Source organism: Triticum dicoccoides, chromosome 6A (genome assembly GCF_002162155.2).
Source record: "Triticum dicoccoides isolate Atlit2015 ecotype Zavitan chromosome 6A, WEW_v2.0, whole genome shotgun sequence".
In the NCBI taxonomy this organism is placed as follows: domain Eukaryota; kingdom Viridiplantae; phylum Streptophyta; class Magnoliopsida; order Poales; family Poaceae; genus Triticum; species Triticum dicoccoides.
Genome location: NC_041390.1, coordinates 421,752,246 through 421,766,821, shown reverse-complemented (window position 1 = coordinate 421,766,821; position 14,576 = coordinate 421,752,246). Strand labels below are relative to the sequence as shown.

The 14,576-nt window shown below is 44.8% G+C and overlaps 3 protein-coding genes across 3 annotated transcripts; 2 read left to right on the top strand and 1 right to left on the bottom strand.

Annotated features, from left to right (window-relative positions):
- Positions 1-131: 131 nt before the first annotated feature.
- Positions 132-3,753, top strand: LOC119317088 (protein GrpE-like). The gene is made up of 3 exons (XM_037591489.1): positions 132-486; positions 2,312-2,824; positions 3,214-3,753. Exons 1-3 carry the CDS (start codon positions 259-261, stop codon positions 3,454-3,456), a joined length of 984 nt encoding a protein of 327 aa, XP_037447386.1. The 5' UTR covers positions 132-258; the 3' UTR covers positions 3,457-3,753.
- Positions 3,754-3,956: 203 nt separating this feature from the next.
- Positions 3,957-6,513, top strand: LOC119317089 (phosphatidyl-N-methylethanolamine N-methyltransferase-like). The gene is made up of 2 exons (XM_037591490.1): positions 3,957-4,303; positions 6,031-6,513. The coding sequence occupies exons 1-2, from the start codon at positions 4,053-4,055 to the stop codon at positions 6,278-6,280; spliced, it is 501 nt and encodes a 166-aa protein (XP_037447387.1). The 5' UTR covers positions 3,957-4,052; the 3' UTR covers positions 6,281-6,513.
- Positions 6,514-9,175: 2,662 nt separating this feature from the next.
- LOC119317087 (nuclear cap-binding protein subunit 2-like) lies at positions 9,176-13,262 on the bottom strand. The gene is made up of 8 exons (XM_037591488.1): positions 13,108-13,262; positions 12,802-13,025; positions 11,060-11,198; positions 10,940-10,973; positions 10,619-10,717; positions 9,748-9,798; positions 9,585-9,667; positions 9,176-9,501 (listed from the first exon to the last, which is right to left on the bottom strand). Exons 1-8 carry the CDS (start codon positions 13,123-13,125, stop codon positions 9,424-9,426), a joined length of 726 nt encoding a protein of 241 aa, XP_037447385.1. The 5' UTR covers positions 13,126-13,262; the 3' UTR covers positions 9,176-9,423.
- Positions 13,263-14,576: the final 1,314 nt, after the last annotated feature.

The window sequence follows — 14,576 nt, the reverse complement described above, 5'->3', positions numbered from 1 at the left end:
GTTTTTTGATTGATGATCTGTTTGATTTAAAAGAAAAGAATTGAATACCCGATACAGACGGGCGCCTACACAGTAGGAGTACTAGGCAAAGAACCTGCTTCCAGAAAACACAAGAACCCGTCTGGCCTTTTCGATCCATCATCCATCCACCCGCCCCCAAGTTATCTCGTGCCGTCTTCTCTTCTCTTCTCTTCTCTTCTCCCCTCCCGCATCCGGTAGCAGCAAGCACTCTGCGTCTCTCCCTTTATCCCCGCCCGCATGGCTGCTCTCCTCCGCACGGCGGCCGCCCTTGCGCCCCGCCCTTCGCCTGCCCGCGAGTCCCCGCGCCGGCCGTGCGCTGCGTCCCTCGCCTGCTCCCGCCGGCCGCCGGTGCGGTCGCTCCGCGCCCAGTTGCTTACGACCCGGCGCGCTCCGGGCCACGTCGCGAGCCGGCTGCGGCGATTGGGGGCTACCGAGGCCGACGAGTCTGCGCAGACGGCCACGCAGGTGAGGGGTCGCATCCTCGCCCCCATCCCTGGGGCGCTCTGTTTGTAGCTTCCGTAAATTTTGGGTTCTCTTGCATGATTTTCGATGGATAAGCGTCTAGTTCTGAAGATGTGCTATCAGAGTTACAATGTCGTACGTCTCTGATGAAAAATTAGATTGCGGGCCTTAAATTGTGTATATGCATTGCGCACACAAGTTTGCATACGAAGGGTCGGTATGACCATACTTGCATTAACATCTGTCGGACAGATTTTTGCGGTTATTATCTACTCCCTCCATCCCATAATGTAAGACGTCTACATTATGGGACGGGGCAGTAGTAGTGTGTCGAGAGCATATTCAGTTTAAGCTCTAATCTTATAATAAATGAATGGATTTGGATGTACTATGTATCTCTGTGAAACTGTGAGTCGTTGGATGTAACATCTGCTTTTCAGTTATTTTGTTCAGTTAAACAGCTGTTTCCATGTGTTGCTTTGGGATGTACTATGTATCTCTGTGAAACTGTGAGTCGTTGGATGTAACATCTGCTTTTCAGTTATTTTGTTCAGTTAAACAGCTGTTTCCATGTGTTGCTTTGACTTATATTGGATTGGATGATCATAGTTCATATTCAATATAAGCTTGTTCATTTTCTCAGTACAACCTTGTGAGCTACACAAGTGGTCTAGTAAATTTAAGTTTTACTTAGCGATCACTGTGTAGTAGTATGAAGGTTTGAAGGAACATTTTGTGTATGGCATATGCTGTAAAGGCAAAACTTCAGCCCTCCTTTGGTTCATAGGATTGGAAAATCATAGGAATAGTAAAATCATAGGAAATGAGATGACATGCATCTCAAATCCTATGCATAGGAATAGAAAATGAGATGCCCTTTGATTCACACCATAGGATTTTTTTCCATTGAGTCTAGGCTAATGTTTATTTTCCTATAAAATGTGGAGGATAGGAAAAATTCCTCCATAGGAATAGGATTTCATTCCTACAAACCAAAGAGCTTTAAAGGATTTTTTTCCTATAGAAATCACATCCTATGAAAATCCTACAAAATTCCTCCAAACCAAAGGAGGCCTCAACTAATGTAAAAAGTGGAAGCATTCGAATTATTTATCGTTTATACGCATCATTGAGCTATAGCTATGATGGAATTTCCTGCAGTACAGGGTGTTAGTTCTCTAACTCCAGTTTTATATATTCATCTTAGCCCCTGCCAACTGCATCCATGTGAGCCTGTGCTTATGTGGGAAGATGCTATTGTTGTTTCTTCCTACATTTGGTCCCTAATTGTATGCAATTAGTTATTCTAGAGCATAGGCTCATAGTATTTATTTTAAAGTCCTTCCTTTCTTAGTCCAAGTTTACATTCTATGTTTAGAGTCCTACTTTGATGTCCCTGATTCTAAAGTCCTACTTTGATGTTGTTGCATAGGCTGTTTTTTTTTCGTTAGGGAGCAATGGCTTAATTCTAGATTTAAAACAGTAATAAGTGTGATTTCTGTAACTCGTAGTACATTAGTTTAATTGAGCATACAAATTTAGTATGAGCTTCAATTATACTTTATAGCATGAGGGTCTGCAGATTATATGATAGCACAAGGATATAAGGTACTGCATTGCCAATATGGAGGTTGGAAATTGCTGTCCATTGAAAAGCTATCTACAAATATGTAATGCTAACTACTATGAAATGCTATTGGGGTAGCAGTATCCTGTTTCATTTTCATTAAATTCTAAGGAAATGTATCGTTAGAATAATGGCCTTGCACAATTTCAATTTGTATACAGGAATGGTTAAATATTTGCGCTGTAATTTTCGATGTCACAGGAGGATACAGAAACTGAAGTTACTGGGGGCACTGTTGCCGATGATGGTTCTGCAGGCACAGAAGAGACTCCCTCTGTTCTCATCACAGCATTGCAATCATACAAAGAAGCTTTGATGAATGATGATGAAGCAAAAATTGCGGAGATAGAGTCCTTTCTACTTACTATTGAGGATGAGAAAAATTCTCTAATGGGCAAAATCACTGCTTTAGATGCAGAATTGACAACTGAGAGAGATCGTATCGTGCGGATTAGTTCTGACTTTGATAACTACAGGAAGAGGACAGAAAGAGAGAAGCTTTCTTTGATGACAAATGTGCAAGGAGAAGTTGTTGAGAGCTTGTTGCCTGTTCTTGACAACTTTGAAAGAGCAAAAACACAGATAAAGGTGGAAACAGAGCGTGAAGCTAAAATAAATGACAGCTACCAGAGCATTTATAAGCAACTTGTCGAAATTCTGAAATCACTGGGTGTTGAAGATGTGGAAACTGTTGGCAAACCCTTTGATCCTATGGTAATCAGCACTAGCAAGAAATGATATTTTGAACTGGATATTTTGTTAACTGCATTTTATGATTATCACAGTACATCTGAATTATTTTTTGCCTTGCATGGACTGGTGTCAAGTGCATTCATGATCAAACATCCAGTTCTGAGCAGAGGCAAATGGTTAATGTCATTTGTTGATAGAATAAATAGCTTTATGTGAAGTCTATGTTTTCCCTAGAGCAATCTTACATAGCATCCTCCCATGTTTTTGGATAATATCATAGTAACATGGAAATGTTACTGATTGTCATGGAAAGAATTGAATCTCTCATAAACTTTTGATCTTTAATTCTGGGGTTTGATAAAGGTTTAACTGCATTTAACAATGGTTCCTTTTTGCACCTTGTGTTTCAGCTTCATGAGGCTATTATGCGAGAAGAATCGGTGGAATATGAAGATGGGGTTGTCCTCCAGGAATTCCGCAAGGGTTTCAAGCTTGGTGAGAGATTACTACGTCCGGCGATGGTCAAGGTGTCTGCAGGACCAGGCCCTGAAAAGTCGGGAGATGACGATACTACAATAGGTGAAGATAGTGTAGGGCCTCAAGCGTTCGACGACGGTGAAGACGATGGTTTTGATGATGCCGATGCCGAGTAATTGTGCTCGGTTTCTAATTTGGAAACAAGAAATTCCAGAAGTTTTGATGTTTTTTCTGGAGGGTGCCACATGATAGAGTTAGATATTCTGCTCCTCAAATGTGCTGGTTCTCTCTTCCTGCTCTTGACATGGAAGTGTTGATAATTGTGTCAAAAGTTTCTATATCCTCATGGTACGGTCATTATCATGGTTAGGAATTATTGTTGGGTCAAGCAACAACAATGTTATATATATACGAGGTAAATTGTGTTTGATTTGTTGGAGATCCAAAAACCAGACAAGTAAATCTGTGGCTTATCTCGCTTGCATATCTTTTCGTAAACGGAGAACAACTCTATTGCAGCATATGAATCTTTACTTTTACTGTATCTCGTAAACAGGAATGTACTCGGTGAAATGGTTAGCATCAGAATTCGGAAATTTGGGCAAGAAAGAGGAAGCGCACGTACAATTCTCAGCCGTGCACCTCATCGCCAAGCGCCTTATCAAAAGTTCAGTCCCTTGTGGGGCAAACCGTCCAACATTTCGCCTGCTCTCTCTCAGTCTCTCCGTGCTAAAATCGAAACCGAGCAAATCCTAGGCCACCGGCGCCCAAGATGGCGGCGGCCTTGGCGGCGGGCGTCGGCGTGCTGCTGCCGTTCCCGTTCTACTGGGCGCCGTGGACGCGCCCGCAGCGGTGGGTGGACCTGTGCGGCCCGGGCGCCGACCCGTGCCGCCGCATGGCGCAGGTCTCCCACGTCCTCAAGGCGCTCCAGCTCCTCGCCCTCGCCTCCGTCGCCTCCTTCTCCTGGCCCCCTCCTCTCTGCGCCCTCCCCCTCCTCGCCTTCGGCCAGTACCTCAACTTCAAGTAAGCACCAGCCTCCTTCGCCTTTGGATTAGCTTCTAGGTTTTCCATGTCTGTCTTTTGCTAGAAGCTACTCCCTCCGTTCCAAAATAGATGACCCAACTTTATACTAACTTTCTCCGTTCCAAAATAGATGACCCAACTTTATACTAACTTTGTACTCATACTAAATTGCAAACCTGTTGGAACTCAATATGCCGTCATAGAGTTCGTGCTTCAGAAAGAAAACAGATAGTCCTCTTTGGATGACAAACTGGACTGTGTGTTCTATATGATCTTAATGTGGATGGTGTATTAATTGGGAAATTTGTGCTATTTAGCTAGTGTGAAGAAATGGATTGGAATTCCATCTTGTGTTGACAAATGTGAACTCATGGTACTTTAATTATGAGTAAAAACAGTAGTGCTTTAAGGTTGGTCATAGTAGGATGCACGATAGCATAGTATATCATAGGTTGGTATGTTAGATGACCTCATTTATTTTTTGGTATCCACCAATACATCTATTGGATTATCTTTCTTCCCGTTCTCAGTAATGGGCCAGGCACTCAAGCTTAATTATCATGCTCTTGTTCTTGTTGTAACCTTGGATGTTTTATGAGCTTGGAAAACCTTGCAAATGTGGTGGGGTCTTTGATCACTAAGCATGATAGTTCACCAAGAAAATATTAGCTACTCCCTCTAGTGTCAAAAATGTTCTTATATTATGGGACGGAGGGAGTATGGGGCTGTTTGGTTTCTGCCCATCTCAGCCCCGCCAAATCGTTGGCGCTGTTGGCTAGCCAAAAAATTTGGCGAACGATTCCCTCGCCCACGATTCTGCCAACTAATTGGCGCAAAAGGAGGGAAAGCTGAGGCGGGGCTGGCATGCCAATTATTTGGATCCGATCCAAACGCCACCACCAGGCTAGTCAACGACCAATTTTTTGGTCGGGCAAGTCATGGCTCTAAACCAAACAGCCCCTATAAGACAATGGGGTAGTTGTTGTAAGCGATGTCAGCAAGTTAGGTCTTTGCATGCTCTTGGAAATGTTAGAAGTATGTGTTTCCAGTTTAGAAGTTAATGGCCACTCCTGGTAACAATCATGGTAATCTATGATGGTGTGATTTTTATATGTGAAACCAGCCTCTGGAAATTATAGACATTGCTGCCTTAGTAAAGAATACATTAATATGCTACAGGTACATGACTACTGTTTTATGACTGTGCTAAAGTGGTGATGCCCATTCATTTCTATGCTTTGTAAATTCTGGCAACACTTAGCCTCACTCTGAGAGTGAGGCCTTGAGACACTCAGGCTCCAAAATCTGTTGGTGTTCCGTTTTTTATGTGGACTATCATTGCATCCTCTCTACTGTCGTACTTTGTACATGTGACTTCCGTATTGCATACGTATCATTGAAGCAATTGGCAGCAAATAAGTGAATAACCAATTTGTACATGACGGTTTTGATACACTTTCATTCTACTCCCTCCATTCCTAAATATAAGTCAATTCAGAGATTCCAATATGGACTACATACAGAGCAAAATGCGTGAATCTACACTCTAAAATATGTCTATATACATCCGTATGTAGTCCCTAGGGAAATCTCTAAAAAGGCTTATATTTAGGAACGGATGGAGTACATTTGTCAGCCAAATTTGTTAGTTCCATCACATGCAAAAAGCAAGAGAAGTACACCGTCGTTGTCTGAACCCACTTCTGAGACATGTGGTTTTCCTTCAGGGTGTACCAGCTGCTGGGCGAGTCGGGTACCTACTACGGCGTCCGGTTCGGGAAGAAGATCCCATGGGTGACGGAGTTCCCCTTCGGCTACATCAAGGACCCGCAGTATGTGGGGAGCATCCTGAGCCTCGTGGCGCTGCTGTGCTGGGTTCCCTTCCAGTATGTTGTGTTGTGGTGCCTCGGCTATGTTTTCATGATTTTGGTGGAAGACAAGGAAGATCCAGCCACCCGTGCCAAGTTGCTCTCCTGACTGTTGTATATGCTGTACGGTTGATAGATGACTCAAGATCTCTCACTTTCCATTAGTTGTGTTGTTCCTGGACGTGTCCCAGTCATGCTGGCTAGACATTATGTTTAATAAGGAGATGTGAGTGTTGTTGTTTTTTTATCACGGCTCTCAGACCGTGAGAAGGTCTTTTGTGTCTATGGCGTCCAGACCCTGAGAAGGGCTTCTACACCTATGACATTAAGCTTGATTATCAACTGTTGGTTGTTTGGATAGCTGGGAGGGGAGTCCCGGTCGGACAGACGGGACACTGGGGAACATTTTCTGGGAGGTAGGTTTTTTTGTTTGGAAAAGATAAATGGGGAACATTTTCTGGGAGGGAGGTTCTATGGAAAGCAATTTTCTTGTAAAACGTGGCATTTTTTATGCATTCGAGTTTAAACCGCAGAAACCTGCCTGCCGTGGTGACAAAACTTTTTATGCATTGCATTCGATGGTTTGACGACCACGGAGTATAGTCGTTCGGTCTTTCTCTTCCGGAAATGATAAAAGCCCAAATGTTCGGGATTTGCTCATGGCAAATCAAATGTTATTTATGGCAACTCTAATTGACGCGAGAATGGTAATTTTAGTTGAGAAGCCCGGCAATTTCCTAGCAAAAACAAACTGAGCAGGATTGGTTTTTTTTTAAATGAGGCAAAAGATTTGCCTCATATATTAATTAAAAGAGAAGAAAAAGTTTGAGGGATTACAACACCGCCTTACAAAGGGACTACTTTCCCGGCATGATTGAACTCAACTTCTTAGCACCGGCGGCGACCCAAAGTGCCGCCTCCTCTTTGATGAGGGCTAGAATTACAAATGGCGGGGCACTTTTGTGGCGAAACACCCTCGCATTACGTTTGTTCCAGATGGCCCAAGAGGTGAGCAATGTGAGGGAGGCCACCGCCTTTCTGTTGGGGACGGAGTAGTCGGAGAGCGCGATCCACCACTCCTTGGTGGATTCAAAGTGCTGCCAGCTTGCGGTATCAATGCTTTCAATCTGCAGCCACCCCTTAATCATGTTCCATACCCGGATGGTGAACCGACATCGGAGGAGAAGGTGATCCACTGTTTCCTGCTCACGCCTACAAAGGGGGCAAAGGCCACAGTTTGGCCATCCACGTTTGGCCAATCGGTCAGCGGTCCACACTCTTTTTTGGGCGGCTAACCAAGCAAAGAATTTCACTTTGGGAGGGGCCCAAACTTTCCAAATAACATGCTCCAGAGGCGAGCTGATCATGCCATGAAATTGCGCCTTGTAGGCAGAAGCCGCGGTGTAGAGTCCACTTTCAGTATGCTTCCACACAATCTCATCATCCGCGTCGTGTTGCAGTTGGAAGCCCTGAATGCTAGACCAGAGCAGAAGGAATTGGCTGAAATGGTGAATCGAGAAATTGTGTGACAACTTTATTTTGGATATCCACGCATTGTCCAACAGAGCCTCTTTGATTTTCCAATTCTTCCTTGTGGCGGCATTATAAATGAGCGGAGCAATGTCTTTGGGCTTTCTCCCATGCACCCAAGGAGCATCCCAAAAAGGTGTGCAGGCTCCATTGCCAACAGTGATGGTGGAGAAGGCGTAAAAAAGATCATAGTCCTTGTCGTCGCACGGGTTCCCCAAACCGACCCACATCTTGGACGGCTCCTTCCACTCAAACCAAAGCCAACGCAGCCTTAGTGCCCTCGCAAATTTTTCCTTGTTGAGTACGCCAAGGCCCCCAAACTCGGAAGGCCTACACACGATATCCCAGTTCACCTTGCATTTTGCACCGATTGTCTTATCCGATCCTGCCCAAAGGAAGGCCATCTGAAGCTTTGTGAGCTGTCGTAGAGTGCCCGTCGGCACAATGAGTGGGGTGATGAAGTAGACCGCCAAGAAGGAGAGCATGGACTTGACCAAGGCCGCCCTCCCAATGGCGGTAATATTTTGGCCGTCCCAGCCGCCTAGCTTTGTCGCCGCCTTGTCCAAGAAAAACTGGAAGTCCACTGTTTTGAGTTGCCAAATAGATAAGGGCAGGCCCAAGTATTTGATGGGGAAGGAAGCAGCCACAGCAAGTAAGCTTTGGGTGACGTGCGGCAAGTTGATGTTCTCGCATCGGATTGGGACGACCGAACTCTTCAGGAAGTTGGTGCACAGACCAGTGACGTTTCCAAACTGAGCAGGATTGTCATGCTTACCAACTAAACTTGTTATCCCTCGCATATATAAATTGCCATAAATAACGTTCGATTTGCCATGGACAAATCCCGAACGTTCAAGACTTACAGGCATACTTCTCTTTCTATATCAGAATTTGGAGAAAAACATTCAATCCCCAGGTCTCGCATCACATAACTTCTTGCAAAATATCAGGTGCCTGAAAAAGAATCTAGCGCCAGTCACTTTTCTGCGTCGCGTGAGGAAAAAGGAGGGGACGACGTGAGGAGCGTAGCATCGGCCATGGCAAGGCCAAGCCATGACCTCAACGGAGACAAGGACGACGCTGTGAGGCGGAGGCTAGGAAGCAAGTTAACAGCCACTGCCGACCGAACAGGAGGTTGGGAGAGTTTAGAGAGATGGTCGCGGCAATGGCAGTGGGGGAGGGCAGGGGCGAGGGGCAACACTCCAGCCACGGGACGTGGTCGGGGCAGGTGTGCTGTTAGAGGATCAAGCGCTGATCTGTTTGTGGGGGAGAAGAAAACAGGCTGAGGTTAAAACGACCATCCAATTGTTGATTTGGCATCCAACGTCTCAGATTTTCGACTTACGCCCCAAAAAAAATCAGGTACCTGAGATATAGGTGTTTTCCTAAAATATCAGCTCAGGTTGGTCCATAGTTCTTCTCGGCCACCGTATGATCTCACTGTGACTGGTCATAACTTTCTAGAGATTCATGGTTCAACTAATCAGTGGCCAGCACCCAATGGTCACTATTCTTAAAACTAATAGTCTTAATCAGCAGCATACACATGCAAGAGTTTCAGGGGGTGCAAGTCATGCAAAGGCTGCACTATGTTGATGAACTGATTCTAAAATGCAGGCAAAATGTGAATGGCTCAAGGGAAAATCAAGTCATATGGCATACAAACAGATAGATAATACTACTATTGTGCATTTGAATATGGCAGCAATTTGCTTCTCGGGTTCAGCGCCGGCGTTTCTTATCGTAGTCATCATCTTCATCATCAGAATCACCTTTCTCGCGAAACCTGGGATTCTTTTCCTGTACAAGAAACCATGGAATACTCAATAAAATGTCTTATGTCTGTGAAGTGGAGGGAAAGAAAAGGTAGATGATGTAAGTACAGGCTCTTGATTAGCATCTCTCTTAGAATCCGAGTCAGTTGCTCTCCTGGCCATATCTGGTGCCGACCGTCTCCGTTGGTAATCTGACAGAGCAGCAGGTTGTGTTATTTTCTACCTCCAAAAAGTACAACATGGATATAAGGATATATGAAAGCTGTGGCACCTCCTCTGTCATTCCGGTCGCCATATCCTCTCTTCCTGTCAGCTCTATCAACTGCATATTAAAATGGAAAGTACAGATGTTTTTGGTGAGTAGTTAATATAGTAGGCTCAACCTGTCTGGAGTCAAATACTGAAAAAAAACATGAATACATGCCGCAAAATCACATATCTGACGACATATGAATGGTTTGTACAACCCTACACATTTTTGTGTCGAGTAATAACTGAAATCTAAAGCAGGCGTAACACAAGATATGCCTAAAGAATGGAAAGAAACTGGACTCCCTCCCATTAGCAGGTCATAGATAGAAATAATATCCGACTGTGTAGTGCAGCTATATGCAAGGTGGAGTGCTACTGTAGACAAACACTAACATGGGCTCTGTCAGAAGCTAGCTACTTTAACTGTGAAGTCAAACTTCACGATAGGAGGTGGCATGGCATTTTTATTTCATCAAACTATATTTAAAAGATTTAAACAATGGATGTATTGTTTCTGTTTGTCTGGCAAACACTCTCTCTGTTTCTAAATATAAGCCTTTTTAGATATTTCAATACGGTCTACATACGGATGTACATAGACATATTTAGAGTGCAGATTCACTCATTTTGCTCCGTATGTAGTCTGTATTGTAATCTCTAAAAAGGCTAATATTTAGGAATGGAGGGAGTAGTTCCCAGTTGCAAATCTATCGACGAGCCTACTGTACACAAGCAACCACTTAACATGCTATTACGGATTACGGTTCTAATACACATAAGTGCTTTTAGTAAGGTATATGGAGACACAAAATTACAAGGTATGTAAAAGCAATATAAATGCATACAACACTTTGTTAAAAGCACATAATACAACCAAGTTCAAAACTTACACTGCGGTGGAGCATTCGTTTGAAAACCTACACCATAGTCAACTAATTCTCTTTGTGCTTCTAGCTCTTTCTGAACCATCTTGCCATAGCCACCTCTTCGTTAGATTCATTAAGGAATATTCAAGAAAAAGAGAAACATGTAAAGGCATACCAAATCAAGAGTGAAGCTATAAGAAAAATATAAATAAGCATCTAAAAAGCAACCAACAGTGTCCAGATGCACAGGCAAATTGTTGATTTTTAGATAGCATGGTAGGTTTCTGAGTATGCTAGCGCTCTCACATCACTGCAGTAAGTGGCAATTTTAGTATCAAAGGATATCAGGATCATAATCCGTGCGGTACTCATCTCGGACCTATGAAAGGAGTAAACAATATCAGTATGAGTAGGGTACAAGGCCTATATATCTGTTGAATATAAAGAGTAAGATCGCAATAATACTTGTCCACCACTCCTTCCACGGCCCCATTGCCTGCCTTCTTCAAAGCCCCAATCAAAATCAACACGGATTGGGCGATCATCAAGCATTGTGCCACTAATATATTTTACTGCATCTTCAGCATCTTCCCTGGAGTAGTACCTGAACAGGGAGGAACAAAAAGAGTAGGGCATAAACATTGCAGGCTGACAGGGCAGCCAGTTAACCAATATTGGCTCAAACTAGGACATTAGCCATCTTCCAAACTTTAAAGACCACCAAAACGCACTCAAATATATCGATGCAGACAAGAACGTGATATATGACTATCAGATAAACACCTCTTACATGCATATATAAGGTCAAAACATCAGGAAATGCCCTACCCAAGTCCTGTGCACCGATTTATCCCAGAACAAGGCATATTGTGGTTCATGACATCGCTAGCACACAGTTCCTACCATTACTTTCAATATTCATGAAACGCATAAAACCAAATATGGCAACAGTTAGATCAGCCTTTAAGAACAAACCATGTACTCACCCCAGTTTGCGATCTTACCATAGGGGCAACCTTGACTGACCCACTAACCAATCTAACCAGATTCAGATACATGATGCCACACTTAACCACCACTTAGCCAAGACAATCCCAGCCCGCTCGACGACAAAAACGTATTCTAAATAATTGTGCACAGGTGAACAGAACATGCATCGTGTAGCGATATCCAAGCAGCAGATTCCTTTTTAAGAGATACATATGAGTCCAATGTTCAGGATATCGGCAACTGGTACCATATTACTGGTGAGGCTGGGTAGGGATTAATGTAACACATTTATCGGGAGATTAACTAGGGCCATATCTATATATCCTAGGCTATGTAGCAACATGTAATGTACGAAGTGTCTAAATATGCAATCCTAGGCTACATAGCAACAAGGAAAAGTGTTTGATGTTCTGATGATGTTGCAGCCGATCTGGAAGGCCATAAACCTTCACGAGCGGGAGCAGAAACAGATCAAACGGGAATGGAAGGGAGCGACCTACCTAATGTGTAGCTGTGAAAAGTAGGGAGGGAAGGGGCCGGTTTTGGGCTAAAAAATGGCAAGTAGTTAATTGGCCTGACCGCTAATTCGGCCTTGCAGCTGATAAATCGGCTTGTCAGACAAATTAACTGGACCTACCAGTTAATTGCTCGAATAACACGTTCTCGCATCGGGAGGGGTCCGAATAGCAGTTAACTGACCATATCAGCAGTTAACTGGGCGATATTTGGAACAATGCATATGACAGGGAAGCCATTGTGAAGCCAATAAGGCCTAGTTCTAGAAGAACCAAGGACACACTATATGGTGCTACTCCCTTACAAAACCTGCAACTGTGTTCCACAAGACTTACACAACATTTAATTGTTCAAGCTACGCCATATTTACAGTGCGACAGCATATATTCCTGTTCTAGCACGTTTCACGCATTCCCAGCAGCACCGAAATTGCATCAGGCATTCTAGTATCACAATTCAATGATTAACTCTCACAGTCACAACAGCACACTACCACCGAATTAAGTCAATGCATAATCAGAACTAGATGACCACCTTCCAAGCATCTAATTGCATAAAAAACCACATTTGAACCTCAGTTTCTAACAAAATTAGGTCAATGCCTTTGGTCTAAAATTTTGACATACTACATCACCGGATCGAGCACAAGAAGAATTGAACAAATTAAACGCAAGGGGCTCATCAAGGAAAAGAGCACGCACAGTACGAAGCAGAAGCCGCAGGGGGTCTTGGTGTTCTTGTCGAGGCCCATGATGATCTTTTTTATCTCGCCGGCGCGGGAGAACAGCTCGTAGGCCTGCTCCTCCGTGGTGTAGAAGGACATGTTCCCCACGTACACCGTCAGCGACGCCAGCAGCGCCGCCTCAAACTCCTCCTGCGTCCCAGGGAACCGCCGGTCCCTGTACACCGACAGCTTGCTCGGGTCCTGGAAGAGCAGAGGCGCGGGCCGTATGAGCGGAGAGTAAGAGGGGGTCGGATGCCTGGTTAGGGTTCGGAGGGATCCATACCTTGAAAAGGGACGCCATTGTTGCGGCGGCCGTGCGAGGTCGACAGCGCTTGTCGAGGGTTTTGAGTCGAGCAAAGGGTTGCGGGTGGGGAATTTGATGGTCTCGTGGGGAGTTCTAGTGTTGCGCCTATCGCCGATCCCCTTTCCTTCAGAAACAACTACCGAGTGTAAGGCCGTGTTTGGTTCGGCTGTGGATTTTTAAAAGCAGTTGTAAAAAATCTGCTGTGAAAAAACAGTTATGAAAAATCTGATTTAAAAAGGATATAGGTCATTTGGCAAACCAGTTGATACAACCTTTTCAGATTTTGGCCCGCAGCGGAATCAGATTTTGGAAAGCACGTCCTGAGCTGCTTCCATTTTTGGTTCAGATTTTGGCAGCGAATTTCTGATATTGGATTCTGCTGGGTTCGCCCTTTGGTTTAAATTCTGCTGGGCGGCAGCGGAATCCGGCGATAAAAGCTGAACCAAACAGGACCTTAAATGACGAATGATGAAAGACTAAATTTTCAGATCCCATTATTTTCCCTTTTTCCCCAAAAAAGGCCTTGATCTATTCATCAACCAATCACTGTTCTGACCTTGTCAGAGTTTATTCAGACTGAACCCGACGTGAAAGTATTTCATAATTTGACCCTTTTAGAAACGTCAAGTACCGCGGCGTTTCCACCCAACATAGAAACGCCGAGCAAGCTAGCGTTCCTGACCTGGCCCACTGTCAGGCCGAGGACGCGTTGCTTACTGACGTGGCGCGGTGGAAACACCGAGCAAGCTAGCATTGCTAGAAACGCCACCGTCCTTGGCGTTTCTGTTGCAGATATTTTAGGTGGTCGTGGGGCTTTCACCCACCACTCACCTTTCACTCTCTTCTCCCCCATTGGCCTATCACGAGCTCTTGCGTTTTTCCCTCTTTATGTCCCTCATTTAGCCCGCCAACTTGGAGACCCCCGGGCCCAAGGGGGCTGCAACCGCCAAGAAGAAACAGTTGTTCACCCAAGACAAGGCAGAAACCAAGCAGATACCCGTCGATGAGGACGGATCCACCAACGCCACTTTCACCATAGGCGCCCACCTCAAACCCGAGCAGGAGAAGGCCCTGGTCGGGTTCCTGCGCGCAAATGAGAAGGTATTCGCTTGGGAGCCTGACCAGTTGGCAGGGATCCCTAGGAGTGTAATCGAGCATCACCTCAACGTGTGCCCCAACGTGCGCCCTGTGAAGCAGAAGGCCAGGCGGTAGTCCACAGAAAAGCAGGCCTTCATCGTCCAAGAGACCCGCAAATTAGAAGCCGCTGGGGTCATTCGCGAGGTCCGATACCCGAATTAGTTGGCCAACCCTGTCGTTGTGCCAAAGAAGGGAGGGAAGGAGCGCATGTGTGTCGACTTCACCAACCTCAACAAAGCATGCCCGCAAGATCCGTTCCCGCTCCCCCGCATCGACCAGATCGTCGATTCCACTCCGGAATGCGACCTGTT